A 24,596-nucleotide genomic window follows, 5' to 3' on the forward strand; every position below is an offset into this window, starting at 1 on the left:
ATACCCAGGTCTCTGGTGCTGTGAGGCAGCAGTGCTAACCACTGAGCCACTGTGCCATAGATTGTCTGTGATAATCTGTTACATCACTTACAATTCCTCATATTTTTTAAAAAACTTCTTATTCACATTTTCAAATTTCATTAAAATACTAGTTATTTTACCAATTATAAATACCAAAAATACTTCAGTCTTGAAGAAGAATCTGCAGCTGAACTGTTCTGCATTGACTAATCATTAATATATTTCATTTAGCATTGTTACATTTAGTTTTCACTATATTCAAAATTAATATTCATCTCTGTCAAACCTGTGATTTCAAATTCAGAGCCAAGTTCAGCTCCAGATTGAATGTGCAGAGTCTAAACTCATGTTTAACCAAATTGCATTCAAAGTTCATGTTCCATCAAGCTCAGTTTAAGCTCTTTATTGTCTTAATGACCTCTGGGGTTGCTGGAGGTGTGATGTTATTTCCCCAACTGCAAAACTGATAGCAGATCATCTAGCAGACCCAAAATTCTGCAAGTTTTACAACTTGTAGGATAATTCAATGAGCAGGAAGGTGTGGATGAAGGGTTTGTTATATGGGTAAGTATTCACTGTCCTTTCCTGTATGATGGAACAGAGTTAGTGTTCGCTCAGTACAATGTGCAGACACTGAAGACTTTTCTCTTGGACTGAGTATGTATAGCAAAGGGTTAGTTCTTCCCCAGAGTATGCTAACGTACGTGTACATTAAATGAGCCATGAAATGGGTTTGCAGAATTGGTCGTTGGTAGCATAGTATGATGGTGCAAGTGACTTAAGGTGAATTTGCTACCTTTTCATTATTGAGTTGCAGAGATTGAGTCTGAGTCATGGAAGAGATTCTCAAGCTGTCCTCCATCTGCCAGGTTTAAACTTTGTGTTAGGATAATCATGGTCATTCTTTCCTAATATTGTTTTCCACCTCTACAGGTCTCAATGCAGAAGTCACATATTCCTTAGTGGACTCGGCAAATGAATATTTCTCTATTGATGAGCTCTCAGGTGTCATATATCTGGCAAAATCTTTATACAAGGAGCAGCAGAAAGCTTTTAACTTGATGATTCAGGCCACAGACCATGGCCTTCCACAGAGACTCTCTTCATTTGTCAATGTGGTGGTTTCAGTCATTGGCATTGAAGAGTTCATTCCGGTCTTCATACAAAAGGAGTACATTGCCAGCATCCCTGAGAATGTGAGCAAAGGCATAGAGATACTGAGTGTGTCAGCACTAACCCAAGATGCCACTAACGATGCACAGATCCTTTACACTATTACAAATGGCAATGACCATGGCAAGTTTCTTATTGATGCCAAAACAGGTAAACTTGTGTGTTTTAAATCTATTTTGTTCTGAAAGCAGCTGATTTAATACTGCAATATTTGCTGAGCATATGCAAAGAGTTTGTCTGTTAGTTCCATATTTTGTTTCGCTGTTGTACAAGAAATACCAATAAATGAAGGACTTACTGATATGTGATCATGCTGTGTAAGATTGTACATAACATTGAATAAATAGGAACTTGCAGTGTGTGAGGTGCACAGGAGAGCATCATGCCACACAAAGTGTATGGACTGTTAGTGGGTAGGAAGATTATCATTAAACTACTGGGTATTTATGCTTATTTAAGCAGTTCATATTCCAAGGACCGTCATGGATATTTTCACATATAATATTAGTACATGAGGCCAAGTTTAGACATGAACTTACTTACTTGAGCCAGAACATGTTGTGAAGCCAGGTGTTGGGCTAGTGGTCAAATCAACTCTAACAATACTTAATACCAACCCTACGTAGATTGGAAGTGCAGCATGTCCAACACATAACTAAAGTGCTCAGGTCTTTATTGCATCAGTGGTAGGATGATTGAAAGGTTTCCGATGAAATTAAGTAAATAGTTACTCAGGAAATCTCTGACCCCTGAGCAACTATTCAACTGACTCCATACTTAACTCACACAATCCCAACTGCAGCTCCTCCCATCCCGTACATCCCCTGTAGTCCCTGATCCAGTAGTTCCCTGGTACCTTCCCCTATTCCCAGACGAGACTGCTACTCCCTCCACCTCTGAGGGGCTCTTCCTTTCCTACAACAGATCTGAGCCATCCAACCTACTCCCCCATAGCCAGAACAACCAACTCCATGCTCCTACCAACTGATCCAGACCCAACCCTTCCTCACCCAAATGTCCACCACTGGACCCAACCTGGACCCATACCACTCAGTTCAAAACCTCTCCCCTCATCACCAAACCACGAACCACCGTCCAATCCCTGCCAGATCTGATTTCTCCCATTTGGCATCCTACCCTGCTGGCATTTTACATTTCATTACACAGCAGCTGACTGCTGGTTTGCCTTGCTCTGACACTTCTGTGCTTAGAGGGAACTGTTGGAATGGAAGAATGGCTCTGCATTTCTGCAGGAGCCCTGATCAGCATCTACTCTCTGAAAACGTGGAACTTCTCCCTTTGTAAAGTACTTGGGGTAGAGGGACAATCCGTGTGAGATAGTCACTCCTCAGAAAATAGAGTCCATTATACCTGGGTTGGACTGAGAGTTATGTAATGGCTCTCTGCCTGTTAAAATTCGTACTTTGTTAATCATGGACAGGCAGTGAGAAAAGGATTGAAATAGCTTTGAAGTGATATCCATTAAAGTTAATCGATGTATAAAAACAATGACCAATTCTGTGTACAGGAGCCTTGTATGTGAATGAAAGCCTGGACTATGAATCTTGCCATGAGTATTACCTGTCAGTTGAAGGCAATAGGAAGGGAACGCCACTGTTCAGTGACAGCACAATGGTGATCATCAATGTCACCGATGTTAATGACAACTCGCCAAAATTCAGCCATAGTGTATACAGAGCTGAAATCAGTGAGGATGCTGCTCATGAGGAGTTGGTTCTACAAGTAAGTAAACAAAAATTCTATTTTCATTATCTTACAAATAGAAATCAGACTGGGAAATAAAATCAAAATTTCTATTGGAAAAGATCATTAATAAGTTATAGCTGCACAATTCGGTCTCTCTACCCACCTGCCAAATATGATTACATGAGATCTGACTGAGAGCTCATCAAACAATGAAATAAAAAAACAGAAAGTGACAGAAAAACTCTGGCAACATCTGTGGAGACAGAGATAGAGTTAGTGTTTCAAGCACAATATGACTTCTTCTGAACTCAAGTAGCTATAAAATTGTTTTGTGTCTACTCCCATGCAGACGTCAAGTTTCAATCTTTTGGGCTGATAGGATATAAAATGAAATGATCTCTTCATTCCAAATGAGGAGGCAGTGGCCAAGTGGCATTTTTGTAAGACTATCAATCCAGAGGCCCAGATAATATTCTGGAGTTCAAATCCTGCCATAGGCGATGGTGAAATTTGAATTCTATACGAATCTGGAATCAAGACAATCATTTGAGGAAAGCACAGCTGGTTCACTAATTTAGATTAATGTACATTAGGGAAGGAAACAGCCATCCTTTCATGGTCTGGACTACATGTGACTCCCACTTACAATTGAGGAATACAATTGCCTTTTAACTGCCCTTTGGGCAATGGGTTCTGGCCTACCTAGCAATGCCCATGTTCTGTGAATGACTAAAACAATATAATTTAATGTCTGTTTGCTCTGAGCTAGAATTCAACTCCCAAGTAGAGTCTACTGTTAAGACTAAAGATTGCTCCTGAATTATAATTAATTCATTCAATAAAGTGAGACAGGACTTGTCCGCTCATCTTGTCCTCTATCTTTCTCTTTACATTTGCATTAGGTAACAGCTGCTGACAGTGATGGACCGCTAAACAACCGAATCCAATATTCAATATTGGATGGTGATCCCAACCAGCATTTTAGAATAAACTCGAAAAGTGGGGAGATTGTGTTATCGCAGCACCTTGATAGGGAAGAGGTAAGTAGAAAATATATCACAGAAATCCAAGAAGGTACAATCAATAAACCATCGTCCTTCCCAGAGTATAGTCACCGAATAAGAATGTAGCCACTGGGTGGCATAATGGACAAGGATATTTATCTTCCTGATGAAATTTGTCAGAGCATTTAATGTGAAAATTCTTCTTCCAGCTCTAAAAGTTGACTTCAAATTATTAGCAGAAAGAAATTATACCAGTCCCCGTTTTGGTCAGAAACAGTGGTAGGAAGACCCTGGACTTCTGATGTCAGAAATCATGTTTACTATGCAAAAGACATGAGGCTCATTACTTTATTTCAAAGGTTCAGACTGAATTAACAAAGTCACAGCTAAATATCATTTCCAGGCTGTACTGGTTATAAGAAGACTTCATCCTAAAAATGGCCACAAAATATTATTGGCAGTAATTGGGATCTGTTAATGCTGCTGAAGAAAATGTGAATCAGTTGCCCAACATTAGCCACAGAGCAGGCTGCTTTCAGGCAGAATCCAAGGAACCAGGATATTTTGTTTAAGACCTTGCAGAAGGCATCCTGTGTTTGTTACTGTCACAGTCAGTGCATGTGAGTCTTACCTTGTGTCTTCTTCATTCAAAAGGCAGTAGATCATTGAATCACTAGAGTGCGGAAGCAGGCCATTTTGCCCATTACGTTTACACCAGCCCTCTGAAGGGCATCCAACCTCGACCCTATAACCCTGCATTTCCCATAGCTAATCCATTTAGCCTGCACATCTCTGGACAATATGGGTAATTTAGCATGCCCAATCCTACTCACTTGCAAATCTTTGTACTGTGGAAGGAAATCAGAGCACCTAGAAAAACTCACGTAGACACAGGGAGAAAGTGCAAGCTCCATACAATCATCTGAGGCTGGAATCAAACCCGGTTCCCTGGTGCTGCAAGGCAGTAGTACTAACCACTGAGCCACCATGCCACCCCTACCTACTTTTGGAAATATTGTGTATGTAATAATATGTAGATTGTTCATCAGCAGAGCTTGCTGACAATTGGTTCAAAGGATTCTTATTGTGCACATTTGATTCTGGCTTCCATCCAATGTTTCATCACCTGGGAAGAGACAGGTTAATTGACTGCTGGAAATATCAAAGCCTATCCTAACTTGCACATGAAAACTGTCCATAAGGTAACACTTGCCAACCATTGTCATCAAAAAAGGATTAGGACTGAGAACATCAGATGATGTATTGTACCCCTCCCTTGCCCAAGGTTGCTGGGGCCAATTTTATCACTAGTCTCTCCTGCACTGTTAGTCCAATGAACAGACCACAGACTAAGAAAAACATGGGACTTCCCTACATTAAATGATACATTACAACACCACTCGAATACATTCACTCAGTGAAGCCCAAGAAATGTATATTTTATCTGCTGTAACCTGCACAGAGTGGTAATAAAGCAATGTAAGTATTTTAAGTTTACTTTGTTATAAATGTAAAACGGTCTATGATGATTACTGTCTCTCCTCCAGATATCTAGTTATTCCTTAACAGTCCGGGCTACAGACAATGGCAAGCCTCCGCTATTCAGTCACACTACAGTCAACATCCAAGTGTTAGATGTAAATGACAATCCACCAATGTTCTTTCAGTTCAACTATAGTGTGGTAATTCAGGTAAGTTATTAGATTTCAGCCATGACCTTAATAATAACAGTTTGTACTTCAATGGCACTTTTAATGTATCAAAGAATTCAGAGAACTTCACAGAAGCATTATCAAACAAAACCTTCTCACATCTGGAGGTATTATGGCAGGTGACTGAAATCTTGAACAAAAGGGTAGGTTTTCAGGAGCATCTTAAAGGAGAATACAGAGCTGGAAAAGCAGAAAAGTTTAGGAAAGGAATTCCAGAGTTTAGGTCCGGGATTCCTGAACACATGGTTGTCCATTCAGGATTGATTGAAATGAGGGATGTCAGACTGCAGGAGGTTATAGTTGGTGGGAGTAGGGGCAGGAAGCTATTTATAAAAAATGATGAAAATTTTAAGTTTGAGGTATTTCTAAACCAGGAGCCAATGTAGATTATCATGTTATTTTATTCAATCCAGCTGTTTTTGTGTATGATACAGCTTTCCAGTTTTAAAATGGGTTAGCATAGGAAGCTACAGTTTGGCATGAAGTAAATGTAGTGATCGTGGGTTAGCAAGAATTACATATTTTATCACTACTGCTCTTCATCTGTTGTATGTCAACAGTGTTCATTTCAGCCAGAGTCTAACAACTCTTCCAACCAACAGCTGCAGAATGTCAGAGGTGACCATTTTTTTCCCAACGTCTTGTGGATATTTGAGTCATGGAGTCATAGGGCTTTGCAACATGGAAAGAGGCCCTTTAGCCCATCATCAACCACCTATCTATGATAGTCTTGTTTTTCAGCAGTTGGTCCGTAAACTGAGCAAGAGTAGAATGTGCCCACTGCCTCAATCCTTTCAGAGCCTGGAATGGCAATGTGGCATTGAGACAATGGGCACATTCTACCCTTCCCAGTAACAGGAATCCCGTCTCCCATCCCTAGAAAGCTGACAAAATCCAGCTTCCTTCTGTGCAATAAGTTCAAACTGATGGAAACCATTTGTGACACTTAAGTAGCCAATAAAGGACATCCCTTGGCACCACTGGCATTTTACCAGTTCTGGGTGTGCCCTCTGCCACTCGGAGAGCTTGCTAGGTGGATGCTGCATTTGTTCCTGAGGGGGTCTGCTAATCAGATAGTGGAGGAGTTCAGAATTCCCCTCCCTCACCCAGCTCCATCAACCAAGATGCAAAACTAACCCAATCTCAGTCAGCGTATTGCAAGGGTCATGTCCATCACAACAAGTGAGTGTAGTCGCTGCAGTTACCACATACCCAGTGGCAGTGCTAAGGCAGTGGAGCTGCTGGTTTTCTTTACTAACTGGTCACTGTCAAGGCAGACTTGGGCCTCTTAAAGGGATAGAAGTCCTGATAGTAACTATCAGTTGCCAGATTGGCCTAAAACGTAGAAAGGCGGAGGTGGGTACTGCAGATGCTGGAGATCAAAGTCAAGATTAGAGTGGTGCTGGAAAAGCACAGCAGGTCAGGCAGCATCTGAGGAGCAAGAAAATCACGTTTCGGGCAAACGCTCTTCACCAGGAAGCCCTCGATTTTCCTCCCAGCTGACTGGTCACCCCAGGAAGAGCTTGCCCACAAGCTTTCTGAACTGGTGTTGGGGCCCCTGTCATCTCCGGAGATAGTGAGGACTGCAGATGTCGGAGACCAGAGCTGAAAATGTGTTGCTGGAAAAGCGCAGCAGGTCAGGCAGCATCCAAGGAACAGGAGAATCGACGTTTCGGGCATGAGCCCTTCTTCAGGAATAAGGAGAATATGCCAAGCAGGCTAAGATAAAAAGTAGGGAGGAGGGACTTGGGGGAGGGGCATTGGAAATGCGATAGGTGGAAGGAGGTTAAGGTGAGGGTGATAGGCCGGAATGGGGCCGGAGGTAGATTTTGTCAGCTTTCTAGGAGGGATTCCTGTTACTGGGAAGGGTAGAATGTGCCCATTGTCTCAATGCCACATTGCCATTCCAGGCTCTGAAAGGATTGAGGCAGTGGGCACATTCTACTCTTGCTCAGGTTACGGACCAACTGCTGAAAAGCATTTACTATAAACCGACCGACTCCCACAGCTACCTAGACTATACCTCCTCCCACTCTGCCCCCTGTAAAAACGCCATCCCATATTCCCAATTCTTTCGTCTCTGCCACATCTGCTCCCAGGAGGACCAGTTCCAATACCGAACAACCCAGATGGCCTCCTTCTTCAAAGACCACAATTTCCCCCCAGATGTGATCGATGATGCTCTCCACCGCATCTCCTCCACTTCCTGCTCCTCCGCCCTTGAGCCCCGCCCCTCCAATCGCTATCAGGACAGAACCCCATCGGTCCTCACCTACCACCCCACCACCCTCCATATACATCATATCATCCGTCGTCATTTCTGCCACCTCCAAACAGACCCCACCACCAGGGATATATTTCCCTCCCCTCCCCTATCAGCGTTCCGAAAAGATCACTCCCTCCGTGACTCCCTTGTCAGGTCCACACCTCCCACCAACCCAACCTCCACTCCCGGCACCTTCCCCTGCAACCGCAAGAAATGCAAAACTTGCACCCACACCTCCCCCCTTACTTCCCTCCAAGGCCCCAAGGGATCCTTCCATATCCGCCACAAATTCAACTGCACCTCAACACACATCATTTACTGCATCCACTGCACCCGATGTGGCCTCCTCTATATTGGGGAGACAGGCCGCCTACTTGCGGAATGTTTCAGAGAACACCTCTGGGACACCCGGACAACCAACCCAACCACCCCATGGCTCAACACTTCAACTCCTCTCCCACTCCACCAAGGACATGCAGGTCCTTGGACTCCTCCATCACCAGACCATAGCAACACGACACCTGGAGGAAGAGTGCCTCATCTTCCGCCTAGGAACCCTCCAACCACAATGGATGAACTCAGATTTCTCCAGTTTCCTCATTTCCCCTCCCCCCACCTTGTCACAGTCCCAACCATCAAACTCAGCACCACCTTCCTAATCTGCAATCTACTTCCTGACCTCTCCGCCCTCACCCCCACTCCGGCCTATCACCCTCACCTCAACCTCCCTCCACCTATCGCATTTCCAACACCCCTCCCCCAAGTCCCTCCTCCCTACCTTCTATCTTAGCCTACTTGGCACACCTTCCTCATTCCTGAAGAAGGGTTCATTCCCGAAACATCGATTCTTCTGCTTCTTGGATGTTGCCTGACCTGCTGCGCTTTTCCAGCAACACATTTTCAGTTCCTGTCATCTCAACAAACTTCAGCCCTGTGTCTGCAATTGCCATTAATGCACAGGAAAGAAGACAGAATTGAAATCTTAGTCTTGATTGAAGATGAAACGCTGAGACAAAATCCAACAGGAAAGGAATGGATAAGAAAGATGTGGAGAATAAGCATCCGGCCTATTCATTGGGAGCCCAAGTGGAGACAGTTACATGCAAGAGCCGGCATCCATTTGAATGATAGTGTTTCTGTATTTTCAACTAATGGAGAAAGGCCGAAACTGGACAGTCAATGAGGGAGAACCAAAGCAGTAGTGAAGTAATGGTGACCACTAATGCCATGTGATCATTAATTCTCTTTGCAAAATTGTCAGAAACTAAAGGTGATTTCTCCTTTCTCAGGAGAATGAGGCAATAGGCTCGAGCGTATTGCAACTGTTGGTAATAGACCGGGATTCCGACTCCAACGGTCCACCATTCTTCTTCTCGATTACAGCCGGCAATGAGGGGAATAACTTTCACATTGATCAGCAGGGACTGCTGAAGACGCAAGCTCGCCTCCAACAGAAAGTGAGGGACCAATACATTCTGCAAGTTCAGGTAAATCTAAAATATCTTACACCCTAAATCCTTTCATAAGGCACCGACTGTTCGGTTAAAAGGCCGACTGCCAATTTGCCATATCAGCAATAAGAGCGGTCAACTTTTACGAGGTGCCCTCATATCTTTCGGCTGCTGGCGATGAATAAACATAGAACAACATCAACACATCACCTTACCTGCACCATCAGATCTTCGAAGATACAATTGAATATTATCTCTGCTGCACTAAACAGCATTCCTCCTACCTGTTCAGGCAAATCCTAAATTGGCACTGTTACAAAATTAGCAAACAATAGTGCCATTGATGATTTCCCTGCTGAATAACTGCCCTATTCTTTGCACATTGAACAATCTCATTAGAGCACACATTATTCCATTCACCACAGACATGAACTTCTCCAGGTATTTTGCTTCAATACCAAGTATAATAAGACTTCAGTTGATGTTTCTAATAATCCATTTAACTACAGGTACACCTTTGCAGGCTCAGGCATTGTGAATTGGAAAAGATTAAACAGTGGGTTATGATATTAGATACATCTGCTGGTTTAGCAAATGAAAGCCTCAAAGAGTCAGGCAGTGTCTCATATTGGCACACATTCAGAACTGTTAAGCTAGTATGCTTTCTCACTAAATCCTGTCTGCAATAACTGTAGCAAGAAAGAGGGAGAAAGAAGTGACACAATGTCATTTATTTTTAAGTCATTATTTTCTTCAGGTTACAGACAGCGGTCAGCCACCTTTGTCATCCTCATCTTTTATAAACATTCGAGTGACTAAAGAAAGTCGTTATCCACCGTCAGTGTATCCACTGCAAGTCTTCATTGTGACCTCCAACAGCAAGTTCCCTGGAGGATTCATTGGAAAAATTCACGCAACAGACCTTGACCTTCACGATACTCTCACATACAGCACAGTGCCAGGATTAATGACAGATGGCTTGTTTTCCATTGGTGGTGCAGATGGCAAAGTGTTGGCGCAACGTGCCTTAGAGGCAGGACACTATTCATTCAATGTAAGTGTCACCGACCGCAAGTTCATCACCACAGTGGGCGCTCAAGTGCATGTCACGCATGTGACACCAGACATACTTGACCATGCTATTCTGGTGGAACTGGCACAGCTCACACCAGAGAAATTCATCAGCGATCACTGGCAGAAATTTCAGGGATCCCTGGCAAAACTCCTCCAGGTTACCAAACAGGATGTTGAGCTCATCAGTATGCAGCCAGCACACGGTTCTCCTAACTTAGACGTGCTTCTGATCATAAAGGAGTCAGAAGGCTCTTTTTATAAATCTGACGTTCTGCAGCAGAAGCTCACTTCCTTTGCTGAGAACTTGGAGAAGTGGGACGGAATTCAGATAGAGAGCGTGGTTCACCGCTGTTCCAATCTCAATTGTGCCCGACAACACTGCAAAGGGAAATTTCATCTGGATATGGAAAATGTATTAACGTACACAACAACAATTCTAAGCTTCATTGTTCCCCGACATCTTCACTCTCAGCCCTGCTCATGTAATGGTAAGATTTCTTTGTACGATCATTAAATTAGGGTGTTGGTCTAATTTTCCCTCTACTTTTTTTATGAGGTGTCTACCTTGACACAGCAGTAGCACTCTCACCCTGAGTCAGTAGATTTTGGGTTCTGCCATTTCATAAACTCAAGCACATAATGGGTAAGCATGCATTCCAGTGTAGCACAGAGTGAGTCCTTCCACAGTATGTGTCCTGGCTAACGTTTATTCTTCAACCCCTGCAAAGTGATTACTTCTACCTGGAAATTGGCTGCCATTGCATGCCTCCATTACAGAGACTTCTGACCAAACAGTACTCAAATGATTTTTAACGCAGCTCTTCTGAAAGGCAATGTATAAATGAAAAATCTATGTGAAGACTTGTATTAAAGTACAAAGTTAAAAATCACACAACACCCAAGTTATAGTCCAACAGGTTTAATAGGATGCCCTAGCTTTTGGAGCGCTGCTCCTTTATCAGGTGATTGATGAAGGAGCGGCACTCTGAAAGCTAGTGTGCTTCCAAGTAAACCTGTTGGACTATAACTTGGTGTTGTGCGATTTTTAATTTTGTACACCCCAGTCCAACACCAGCATCTCCAAATCATGTTTTAAAGTACCTCTGCTAACCTGCTTAAAACTGAAATTACATTCATGTAAATTGTGAAAAACAGCAAGTTATTTCATATGGGGGGAGGCATCATGATTGAGCCTAGTATCTACATAAATGTGTACATATGCAGGTTATAAAATATATATATACATTCCAAAAGTTGTCAAGTCAACTATAAGACCTTCACTACTACCACAGCAAACTCAACAACCCCGAGAACTAAATCTGTGATTTCTGTTTCTTCAGGATCAGGAAGTATATTTATTCACTGAGCATTATGAGGAAGCCCCAAAAGTCTAAATAGAGTTAAAATATTATTTACACAGATATCGAGATGAATCTTAGTGTCACTCAACAAGTCGAAGTATATAGATAACTGTTCTTTTGAATATAGGTTTGATCAATGATTTACCTGCATATTATTGTCTTGATATACAGACGATATGCTGTCTACTGTGCAATTCAGTCTATCAATGTTCCATCTGTGCTTTATAGCATAACATTTAACAAGTGATATGAACACCTCCAAACAGCTGCATCACACCTCTTTCCCTCAACTAAATCGTTCTGTGACCTTGCCTCTTAGAACATCTCCAGCTCTATGATCCCAGAAGATTCCTATGGTCATTCAACAATCATTTTCTGCTCCATCTGCTCCACCTTCAACTGCCCTTGCTTCAGCCATTTTGCCACTGTCGACTGGAAAGCTTTCTGTCCATCTTGATATCTGCTTCCTTGACTTTCAAATTCTTCATTAGGACTTACCTTTTCAGTTGTGGTTTAATTGCACCAAACCTCTTCCTCACCTTTTCACCACTACCTTTATCAGTTTCTTCACTGGTCAATGTTCATTATTCTGTCTGGGATACTGTGAACATTATAAAAATGCTAGTCACCATTATATAAATTCCCTGCTTATCCTGGTTTGTCCCATAACAAGTCGTTGTGGAGGAGTGATAGAAGGGGAGCTGGTAGCCCTAGTGGTCTGTTAATCCAGAGACCCAGGTAATGTTCTGGAGACCCGCCTTTGAATCCTGCCATAGCAGATGGTGGAATTTGAATTCAATAAAAATCTGAAATTAAGAGTCTAATGGTGACTGTGAAATCATTGTCAATTGTCAGGAAAATCCCATCTGGTTCACTAATGTCCTTTAGGGAAGGAAACTACCATCCTTACCTGGTCTGCCCTACATGTGACGCCAGACCTACTGCAATGTGGTTGGCTCATAACTGCTGTCTGGGCAATTAGGGATGGGCAATAAATGCTGGCCTAGCCAATGATGTTCTCACCCCGTGAATAAATAATTTCTTAAAAATTACAATATGTTAAATCTCATTGGTGTTATTGAACATGTAATTAACTATATTTGTTTTGTAGTTTGGAGCAACGTTGTTAGTTAAGGTAATTGAAATTCAAAACTGGCAAATACACTGAAAAACCTGCTCACTTGAAACAACAGAAAGTCTACCTTTTTTTTGTGTTAGGAAACTTTGTACTGCCCATTGCCTGAGAGTAGCAGATTTACAAGGTCCAGTCAATCTTCAGTCAGAGCAATGCAACTGCCTTCTTATTCAGAGTTCTTTTGTTCCAATACAGATTCATATCGCGTGGAGAATATCAGTCCGTCCATCTGGCTATCTGTGCTGGCTGTGTGGAAGAAATGCTCAATTAGTCCCAGTCCTCTGCCCTTTCCCATTATCTTCCAAATTTTTTTTTCATTTTTAACCATTTTTCAAGGTTACAATTAAATTGCTTCCAGTGCCCTTTCTTGCAATGCATTTCAAATTATAACTCACTGAGCTGAAAAAAAATCTCATTAACTCCTTCTCGTTGCTAATCAGTTAAAATCAAAGTTTTCATTCCATTTGAACCTGCTGATAATTTTTCAAAAAACTTGAAGTGTAACTTGAGGTTAGTAGACAATACAGATTAACGTTCTGCTATAGATATAAATCTTTTTGTTAGCTTCATTGGGCTGACATGATCACTGTCAGAAGTTGAACATATCTAGAATCTTTGAACTGTGATATCTAATGAATTCTGAAGAGAGACTCCTGAAACACTGTTAGACCAAGAAATTAATTTACAAATGTTCATGCAGCTACTTATCTCCTTCTCCCATTAGGAATTCAATCTTATTCAAGCAATTCATAAACTAACTGCAGATAAATAGAATGCTCTGAGGGTGCGATCACATTGCAAATAAATTGCGTCAGTAGCTATCCAGCGAAACAAAATGTTCACCAAGTCCATTCTAAGAGTCCTTTTATTATTAACTACAACATATTTGCACTCGCATATTTCTGTTCTCACTGATCCAGTATGGTTCCTGGTCAAGTCAATGCCTTGACTTTATCAATCCCATCCATGTTTCCAAAACTCTCCATGGTCCGTTCTCTCCCTGTTCTGAAATTTCCTTCAGCCCCACAGATATCTATGCTCACTTAATTTTGTCCTCTTGACCGTTCTTAATTATAATCATCTCACCATTGCTGACTGTGCCTTCAATTCTGCAGATTTTAAAGAATGATCAATAAAAGCTGGCTTCACCAGCAATGCCCACAATGAATGAATGATTAAAAAATAAACCTGGATTTTCCTCCAACAATTCTCTGTCTCTTTAGTCACATTCCTTCTGTAGGGCACTTGGGGGAATCCACCTCTTTTACCAGGCTTTTAATCATCTGATGTAATATTTAACGAGTTTAGTGTCATTTGTTTAAAATCCTCTTGTTAGCGTGTAGTTCTGGTCTCCTTCCTTTCATGTTGTGAAACATGAAAGGGTTCAGAAAAGATTTACAAGGATATTGCCAGGGTTGGAGGATTTGAGCTATAGGGAGAGGCTGAACAGGCTGGGGCTGTTTTCCCTGGAGCGTCGGAGGCTGAGGGGTGACCTTATAGAGATTTACAAAATTATGAGGGACATGGAGAGAATAAATAGACAAAGTCTTTTCCCTAGAGCTGAGGAGTCCAGAACCAGAGAGCATAGGTTTAGGGTAAGAGGGGAAATATATAAAAGAGGCCTAAGGGGCAACTTTTTCACACAGAGGGTGGTACGTGTATGGAATGAGCTGCCAGAGGAAGTGGTGGAGTCTGGTACAATTACAACATTTAAAAGGCATTGTGGTGGGTATATGAATAGGAAGGGTTTGGAGGGATATGGGCCGGGTGCTGGCAGATGGGATTAGGTTGGGTTGGGATATCTGGTCAGCATGGATGAGTTGGACCGAACAGTCTGTTTTCTGTGCTGTGCATCTCTATGATTCTACGACTCTTGAGTACTTTTCATGGGCACGATAGAAATGAAAGTTATCAGTAATAAATGTGTTTTGTGGCAAAGCTAAAACCAGCATCTCCAAACTCTGTGATGTTTGTTAGTCCATTTAAAATTCTGGGTTACTGTGACAGTTGAAACTACAACAAGATGTTTTAATGTCTCAGATTCTTCTCTGAGGTTCACTGGTGACAGCTATATGAAGTATCGTTACCTGGGTGAAGAAGTTCCACTGAAAACAACAATCAGTTTTCGCTTACAGACTGTCCAGTCAGAGGCAGTGGTGCTGTACACCAATGGAGCTGATTCCAGTCTTCTCGAGGTAAAAGCACAGCCTTTTCAGTCTCCATAGGATTAAATAATTGTTTAAACTTTGGGCCAAACAAACAGTAAATTCAAGTTGTAGGCCTTCGTATGTGCTAGGAGAATGTGAAGACTGCAGTTGCTGGAGGTCAGAGTCGAGAGTGTGGTGCTGGAAAAATACAATGGGTCAGGCAGCATCCAAAGAGGAGGAGAAGTGACATTTCAGGCATAAGCCCTTTCTTACGTGCATTTTGGTTAAGTTGAGATTTTGATACACGTAGAATTCCAGCAAATGCCCTACTCACCTAATTATTACCACTTAGGTGTAATTTGGAAAGAGAGGGCATTTGATTTCGTGACATTTTCCACATAAAACAGTAGAATAATTATGTTTTTGAGTGCCTGAGAACCCTGATTTTGTAATGTAATTGCTGACAGTAAAATTTATAGAGTTAAGAAGCTTAAATGTGTGATTGAGAGGGGGTAATCTATTCAGATTTAAGGAAAGCTGAATAGAGTGAACAGGAAGTTCCACTGAGATCAGGAAAGTCACTGAGGCTAAGGAGAAAGCTGATCATTGACGCTTCAAAACCAATGGGAGAACGTCTCTGTTGATACCTGAATAATGGACAGACAGGGAAATGCTGCAATAGAATCTTATGCAGGGAGGTTATACTTCATTGTCACAGTCAACAGAAAGAAAGATTTTTACATACGTCGGCAAAATAACTGAATCGTAGCCTGTGCCTTTATGCAATCAAATATCCCAAGGCACTTCAGAGGAGCGTTATCAGATGAGTTTTGACACTGAGCCACATAAGGAGGTACTACGACAGCTTGGTCAAAGAGTTGAATTTAACAGTGTATTTTAAAAGGAGGGAGGGAATTTATAGCCTTGGACCCAGGTCATGGAAGTCAGAGTCTCCAAAGGTGCAGGGCAGGTAAAAATTGAGCATGTACAAGAGGCCAAAATCAGAGAAGTGCAAAGTTGTAGGAGAATTACAGGGCTGGACAATTGCTAGACTGGAGGCCAATGCAGGTTAGGGAAGATAGGGAGCATGTATGAGCTGAACTTGCTGAGGTTAAGATCCAGAAAGAAGAATGCTAGGTGAGTTCAAGTTTAGAATGGCAAAAGAAGTGAGCTTAGCAAGGATAGCCTTTGAATGAACAAGTCTACGGAGATCGATATATTAAAGAGAATGACTGATGGTAGAAGATAGACTAAATGTAGTGAGAAATTAAGTAATACTTTGGAACTTTGCTGAAAAAAAGAGAGGAACTGATGAAGCTGTAACTTAGATGATGGAATTTGGAATGCTGATGAGGCTGCACAGAAGATATCAAAAAAGAGACTGGATATTATAATTCTTTCCAGAAACCTAGCAGATTCACAGAAAAATCTTATTATGTTTTACAGATCATCAATGGAGATCTGATACTCACTCATGTCTGTGATGGAACGAGAAGAGTTTTGTCACTAAACGGCACACCAGTCAACAATGGGCTGTGGCATTCAGTTATAGTTGAGGTAACTGCATTGTCAGTAACTCTGGAGCTGGACTCAGTTCATGTAGCCTCTGCTGCACTTTCGGGGACGTGTCACAGAAGTGACTTTGTGTTTTTCGGTGGTCAAGTTCTTGAGGAACACTTGACACCCGATAACCATGAACAAGTCATCAAGGACTTTAAAGGCTGTCTTGGCTCCATTAGATTCCAAGGGGATGATAACAAAAAAGATGAAGAAACAAATGAACACTTTGTGGTGGTTGAAACATCTGTGGGAATCGAAGCCTGTTGTCCCCTTATTGAAGTATGCTCAGGGGCACCATGTCAAAATGGGGGAACATGCACTGAAAATCCATCTGGAGGTGAGTGCACTGGGGCAAAAAGCACAATTAATAACTTTGACTGGGATTTTAGTTCTGGCTGCAGGAGAGTTAAAGGACAATTCTTAAGCTTACTTGACAGTGCAATGTGTTTGTGCACTTTGTCCTTGTTCAAAGAACTGTTGACATTCATTATTTGGCTCATCCATGAAGACCTGTTGCTAAGCTAATGCTTTTTGATCCATATCCTGATAAAAGTCAACGCTTTTGAGAGGAGTGATGAATAAAATTGGCAAAGGCGGGGGACAAGGTCATGATGGCACAGATCATTGTATGGCTGTAGAGGGAAACTTGAAAAGCTTACAAGAGGATATAAATGGATTTGTCGATGGGCAGATCAGTAGCAGATGGAACTTAACTCTGGCAAATATGAGGTAGTGTACTTTGGAAGAAGTAACAAAATAATAGAGTACTCAATGAATGGCAGAACATTAGGAAGCTCAGAGGAACAGAAGAATCTTGAGTTGTTTGTCCACAAATCCCGAAAGGTTAAGAAGATAGTTAGGAAGGCATACTCGACTTTAAATGTCTAGGCATAGATTATATGGGCAAGATGGTTATATTAGAGCTGTGTAGGACTTGGGTAGCACAATAGTTAGTGTTGCTGCCTTACAGGACCAAGGATCCGGGTTCAATTCCAGCTTTGGGTGACAGTCTGTGTGGGTTTCATCTGGGTGCTCAAGTTTCTTCCCACAATCCAAAGATGTGCAGGTTAGGTGGATAAGCCATGATAAATTGCCCCATATTGTCCAGGAATGTGCAGTCAAGATGAATTAGCCATGTGACATATAGGGTTATGGGGATAGGGTGGGATGCTCTACAGGACGCTGGTGCCTACTCAATGGGCCAAATGACCTCATTCTGCACTGTAAAGGTTCTATGACTTTGGGTGAGACACATAAGGAGCACTGTGTGCAGTTCTGGTCTCTGTGCTACAGCAAGGTTATGATTAGAAGGGATTGCAGAGCAGATTCACCAGGATGTTGCCATGAATAGAGCACTTTAGCTGTGAAGAGAGGCTGGCTAAGCTCAGGTTGCTTGCTTTAGAGCAGAGAGGGTTGGAGGGAGACCTGATGTAGGTGTATAAAATTATGAGGGGCGTGGACAAGATGAATAGAAAGCAGCTGATCCCCTTCGTTGAACAATCAATAACAAAGGAGAATAATTTAAGGAGAATGGCACCATGTTTAAAGGGGCTTGAAATATTTTTTCATCCAGATGGTGTTGGGGTCTGGAATGCACTGCCTGGGAGAACAGTTAAAGTGAGTAACCTCACAACCTTTCCAAAGTACTTGGATGAGAACATGAAACGTTATAACATTCAGGGCAATAGACCTAGTGCTGGGTGGTGGGTCTGGTGTAGCTTTGGTGGTATAGACCTGATAGGCTGAAGACCCACTCCTGTACTGTATGATTCTATTAAATTATTATTTATGCCTTAAATCTAGGATATGTTTGTCAATGTCCGAAGAATGTTCTTGGTATGCACTGCGAACTGATCAATCATCTCTGTCTCTCACAACCCTGCATCAATGGTGGGTCCTGCATCCCACAAAAGAGTAACTACACCTGCAACTGCCCCAAGGGATATTCAGGACCAAGGTAACGAGCAATTTCTGATCACACTTTGCTACATCCAGTAAATCTTCCACCTTCTTATTAACATTAACAATTGCCATAAACTCCTGATGGACTCACGTTTGAGTTGTCCATCTTATGTTTTCATCCTATATTTCTTTCTTCATTGACACGTTCCTTTTTATTTGAAACAGCAACAGATTGCAGAATACAGAGCTCACATCATGTATCTCTCAGCTGACGATCTTCCTAAATACCTTCCCAGTTCTTGCTTAAGTGACTGGTTCCATTAACTTTAATCATTAATCATTCTCTGCGAAATAGATCCATCTTTGCTCAGCTTCATCTACTGAATCTTGTAGAGTTACGTTATTTAGTTTTCACTGTTGTGGTGGCCTCATATTGGCATGACTTTACACTGATTTTATTTTGTTGTTTGCCAGGCTGACTTCAAAGCTATATAGCTCTCTCTCCACTACATCAACCAATTAGTGTTACAGAGGCCTATATCTTACAGTTCTCCAAGAGAGTAGCCATTGTGTCATTGGAAAAACTCAAGTGCTCAAAATCCTGAGACATTACAGACCTGCATGTACTGTCCATGCTCTCACAATGCCTCACGTGTCTCCCAAATTCAGGAACTTATTTGCTCTGATGCTCCAGAAAAGCTTTACTTGCTTGTTTCATCTGAGGCCCAGCATCTTTATCCAGTGAACTATGACTAGAAATCATAGAATCCCTACAGTATGGAAACAGGCCATTCAGCCTAACAAGTCTACACCAACCCTCTGAAGAGTATCCCATCCACACCCATTCCCCTGCCCTATTACTCCACATTTACCCCTGACTAATGTACCTAACCCACATATCACTGAACACTATGGGAAATTTAGCATGGTCAATCTACCTGACCTGCACATCTTTGGATTGTGGGAGGAAACTGAAGGACCTGAAGAAAACCCACGCAGACATGGTGAGAATGTGCAAACTCCACACACAGTCGGCCAAGGCTGGGATCGAACCCGGGTCCCTGGCGCTGTGAGGCAGCAATGTTGATCACTGAGTCACCTTGTGTGCTTGTTCTCTGGTTCCAAGGAATTCTGCCCATAGCTGCCTCTGCCATGCTTTCCTCTCCCTACTTACGAATAGTGTGTGTTCACCCAGTGCTTCGCATTCCAAACTGGATTCAGACTTCTACAAACTGAATAAAATTCAATTGGTGGTCACTCATTTGATGTGAGTGGGGCAGACTCTGTGAAATATATCTAACTATGCAATGGCTAGGCACACCTTCCTGTCCCCCCATCCTTGCTAACTTCCTCATTGCTCCTGACCATTGTTGTTTTCATCAAGCTGTTCAGATATGCTGAGACATTAGTGGGTCTTGAACCAGATATCCTGGTTCAGAGGTAGGGTCAATAAAGCTATGCTACAGGACCCCTAGGTAACAATTGTATGCTTTGAATTCTCAGATGTGAAGAGGATATCAACGAATGCCTAAAGGATCCTTGCAGAAACAATGGGAGCTGTGAGAACTTCTCTGGTTTCTTTAACTGCAACTGTACGCCTGGGTACACTGGCAAATTGTGTAATCAGTCGGTGGAGAAACACTTATACAGCTCTCCCATGGTCATCAGCCACTACGAAATTATTGAAATAGCAGGAGCCGTGCTGGTGGCCTGCATATTAGTTGCACTGTTTGTCATCTTCCGTAAGGTCAGGAGCAAAAATAAGAAACAAGCCTCCCTGAGTGTTTTGGGCAGCAATGAGCTGTCGAAGAGTGAAACAACAAGGAACAGCTATTGTGATCTGCATTCGTCTGCACTCATCCCACTCAACATTCTCAAGGGCTCTGTGTATGAGTTGGACAGAAATTCATACCAAGGATCACAGGGGCATCCAGACCTCAACACATTCAACTCAGTGCACGGCAAAAGTCGGCCAACTGTCGTGTGCAGTGTGGCACCAAATCTTCCTCCTCCTCCCTCCTCCAACTCGGATAACGAATCTATACCAAAAACAACCTGGGAATGTGAGTATGAAGGTGAGAACATTCAATGTCTATCAGTCATTTATGAGTCTCTTATACTAGAGAAGGAGGCCATTCAACCTATCAAGCCCAGGCAGTTGTCCATTGAGCAATTTCAATTCCCTCACTCTATCCTTATACTCATGCAAGTTTATTTCAGCCAAGTGCCCCCCTAATTTACTTCAGAAATCATTCATTATCTCTGCCTACATCACCCTAATAGGGAATTCTAGGATCCTAAGAATTGTTAATGTCCATATCGCCAGCTCTGCATCACTCACCCCAAACCTTAGACCTATTTTCCCAGTCCTTTCACCATTAAAAGTGGAACGTGTTTACTTTATCCAAACCATAATCTTACACATGTTTTTTGCATCTCCACTTAATGTCCCTTGCTCCAAGGAGACCAACCTTAGCTTCTCCAATTGAACTGTGTAATGAAAACCCCTTATCCTCTGGAGCCATTCTGGTAAATCTTCTGTACCCTCTGAATGGCCCTCATACTCTTCCTAAAGAGTAGTGACCTCAGCTGAGTGCAATCCAGATGTGGCCAAATCAGAGTTTTATTAGTGTTCAGCATAAATCCCTTCTCTTGTATTCAGTGTCTCAAAGTACTCAATTATGAAGCCCAAAAGTCCATATACTTTGATATCATTGGGACTTTTCTACTTAGCTGAAAATGTTTTGCTGGAAAAGCTCAGCAGGTCAGGCAGCTTTTCCAACAACACATTTTCAGCTCTGATCTCCAGAATCTGCAGACCTCACTTTCTCCTCGAAGACTTTTCTACTTAGCCAAGGAGAAAATACATTCGAAGTATAATATTTCAAATTTATTTTAGAATTCCTCTTTGCAATGCCTCCTATAAGCTCAATGAATTGCTCTAGTTGTAGCTGATAAGTGCTGATCAGAAACTATCCAGGTGTGATGCCAACAATGTGCTGAATGACTTGATCTTTTTTGGTTCAATTCAGATTTAAAATGTGGATGTTTAAAAAAAATCATTAATGAGATGTGCACATTGCTGGCTAGGCCATCCTTAGTTGTCCTGGAGAAGGTGGTGATAAGTTGCCTTCTTGAGCCACTGCAGTCATTAGTGGTATAGGGATGCCCACACTGTTGTTAGGATGGGATTTCCACAAGTTTGACCCAGCAACACTGAACGAACGACAAAATGATTGCAGATCAGGCTGATGAGAGACTTGAGGTAGAACTTGCAAGTGTTTCCATTCACCTTACAGAGGTCAGGAGTTTGGAAGGTGCAGTCAAAGGAGCCTTGGGAAGTTGCTGCAGTGCATCTTGTAGAGGGTACCAGCTGCTGCCATTGTGCTTCAGTGATAAGGGGAGTGAATGCTGAAGATGGCAGGCATCAGTGAGACAAGAGACATAGGAGTCACTTGCAGTATAATTTTCTGCATTGATTTAGCTGGTCCAGTTCCATTTCTAACCCCCCTCCCACCCCAGGTTGTGGATGGTGGGGGATTCAGTGATGATAGTACTATTGATTTTCATGGGGAGATGGTTGGATTCTGTCGATGGCTTGAAGTAGAAGACAGGTGGTGGTACAGGGTTGGTTTTCAGACTGGAGGCCTGTGACCATTGGAGTGCCATAAGGATTGGTGCTGGGTCCACTACTTTTCATCATTTATATAAATGATTTGGATGAGGTATAGTTAGTAAGTTGACAGATGACACCAAAATTGAGGTGTAGTAGACAGCGAAGAAGATTACTTCAGAGTATAATGGGATCTTGATCAGATGGGCCAACGGGCTGAGGAGTGGCAGGTGAAGTTTAACTTAGATAAATGTGAGGTGCTGCATTTTGGAAAAGTAACTCCGAGCAGGACATATACACTTAATGGTAATGTCCAAAGGGAGTGTTGCTGAACAAAGAGACCTTGGAGTGCAGGTCTATAGTTCCTTGAAAGTGGAGTCGCAAATAGATAAGATAGTGAAGAAGGCATTGGTATGCTTTCCTTTATTGGTCGTGATGTGGCTGTGCAGGATATTGGTTAGGCCACTTTTAGAATATTTCATGCAATTCTGGTCTCGTTCAAATCAGAAATATGTTGTGAAACTTGAAAGTGTTCAGAAAAGATTTACAAGGATGTTGCTGGGTTTGGAAGATTTGAGCTATAGGGAGAGGCTGAACAGGCTGGGATAGATTTCCCTGGAGTGTTAGAAGCTGAGGGGTGACCATATAGAGGTTTATAAAATCATGAAGAGTTTGGATAAGATAAATAGACAAAGTATTTTCACTGAGGTGGGGGAATCCAGAACTAGAGTCCATAGGTTTAGGGTGAGAGCTGAAAGATATAAAAGGAAATTAAGCGGCAACTTTTTCACGCAGAGGGTGGTATGTGTATGGAATGAGCTGCCAGAGGAAGTGGTGGATGCAAGTACAATTGCAACATTTAAAAGGCATCTGGATGGGTATATGAATGGGAAGGGTTTTAGAGGGATATGGGTCAAGTTCTGGAAATGGGACTAGATTAGATTAAGATATCTGGTCGGCATGGATGAGTTGGACTGACAGGTTTGTTTCTGTGCTGTACATCTCTATGACTCTATCCATGACTCTATGACTCTTGCTTGAGATGATTATTGCTTGATTCTTGTGTGTCGTGAATGTTACTTGTCACCTAGAAGCATAAGTCTATCTAATCTCCAGATCCTGCTGCATTTTGACAGTCACTGCTTCAGTATCTGAGGAGCTACAAATGGTAATGAACATTTCAAAGTTTGTGAGAAGATTTGTAGCTCGGGTGCTCGTTGTTGTGGTTCTGTTCGCCGAGCTGGGAGTTTTTGTTGCAAACGTTTCGTCCCCTTTCTAGGTGACATCTTCAGTGCTTGGGAGCCTCCTGTGAAGCGCTTCTGTGCTGATTCCTCCGGCATTTATACTGGTTTGAATCTGCCGCTTCCGGTTGTCAGTTGCTGTCCGCTGCAGTGGTCGGTATATAGGGTCTAGTTCGATGTGTCTGTTGATAGAATTTGTGGATGAGTGCCATGCCTCTAGGAATTCCCTGGCTGTTCTCTGTTTGGCCTGCCCTATAATAGTGGTGTTGTCCCAATCGAATTCGTGTTGTTTGTCATCTGAGTGTATGGCTACTAGGGATAGCTGGTCGTGTCGTTTCGTGGCTAGTTGGTGTTCATGGATGTGGGTTGTTAGCTGTCTTCCTGTTTGTCTTATGTAGTGTTTTGTGCAGTCCTTGCATGGGATTTTGTACACTACGTTGGTTTTGCTCCTGCTGGGTATCGGGTCCTTTGTCCTGATGAGTTGTTGTCTGAGAGTGGCTATTGGTTTGTGTGCTGTTATGAGTCCTAGTGGTCGCAGTAGTCTGGCTGTCAGTTCAGAAATGCTCCTGATGTATGGATGTATACATATTGACCTGCTGTTTGAGCACAGGGCATATTTTGGCAATGTTCACTCGTTAGGAGAGATGCTGGTGCCGTTACAGTATTGAAACAGCTTCACAATAGGTGCAGCTAGTTCTGAAGTACAAGTCTCAGTACCAATGCTGGAATGCTGTAAGGGCCATAGCCTTTGCAGAATCGAGTGTCTGCAGCCTTTTTTTTGATATCACATGGAGTGAATCAAATTGGTTGAAGAACAATTGTCCCATCTGTGATGTTGGGATGCATTGAAGATCAAACCTTCTTTGACCGGCAATAGTGATTCCCTTAATGATTTTTTTAGCCAGAAGACCATAAGATATATGAGCAGAATAAGGTCATTCAGCCCACTGAATCCACTCCACCATAATTATGGCTGATATAGATTAGATTAGATTCCCTGCAGTGTGGAAACAGGCCCTTCAGCCCAACAAGTCCACACTGACCCTCCGAAGAGCACCCCACCCAGTCCCATTTCCCTCTGACTAATGCGCCTAACATTATGGGCAACTTAGCATGGCCAATTCACCTGACCTGCACATCTTTGGACTGTGGGAGGAAATCGGAGCACCCGAAGGAATTTCTGAACTCCGTTCTCCTGTCTAGACCTCATAATCCCTGATCCACTTACT

The 24,596-nt window shown here is 42.4% G+C and overlaps 1 protein-coding gene across 2 annotated transcripts in view; it reads left to right on the forward strand.

Annotated features, from left to right (window-relative positions):
* Window positions 1-24,596, forward strand: part of fat2 (FAT atypical cadherin 2) — a 161,524-nt gene that overhangs the window by 130,214 nt on the left and 6,714 nt on the right. The window contains exons 14-23 of one of the 2 annotated variants that reach the window (XM_060837352.1): window positions 955-1,344; window positions 2,723-2,937; window positions 3,804-3,941; window positions 5,453-5,596; window positions 9,173-9,370; window positions 10,092-10,896; window positions 14,945-15,099; window positions 16,498-16,948; window positions 18,415-18,568; window positions 20,017-20,588. In XM_060837352.1, the coding sequence (XP_060693335.1) occupies window positions 955-1,344; window positions 2,723-2,937; window positions 3,804-3,941; window positions 5,453-5,596; window positions 9,173-9,370; window positions 10,092-10,896; window positions 14,945-15,099; window positions 16,498-16,948; window positions 18,415-18,568; window positions 20,017-20,588 (3,222 nt within the window). The remainder of the gene's footprint in view (window positions 1-954; window positions 1,345-2,722; window positions 2,938-3,803; window positions 3,942-5,452; window positions 5,597-9,172; window positions 9,371-10,091; window positions 10,897-14,944; window positions 15,100-16,497; window positions 16,949-18,414; window positions 18,569-20,016; window positions 20,589-24,596) is intronic. The other variant, XM_060837353.1, reaches the window with a different exon arrangement.

Source organism: Hemiscyllium ocellatum, chromosome 16 (assembly GCF_020745735.1).
Source record: "Hemiscyllium ocellatum isolate sHemOce1 chromosome 16, sHemOce1.pat.X.cur, whole genome shotgun sequence".
In the NCBI taxonomy this organism is placed as follows: domain Eukaryota; kingdom Metazoa; phylum Chordata; class Chondrichthyes; order Orectolobiformes; family Hemiscylliidae; genus Hemiscyllium; species Hemiscyllium ocellatum.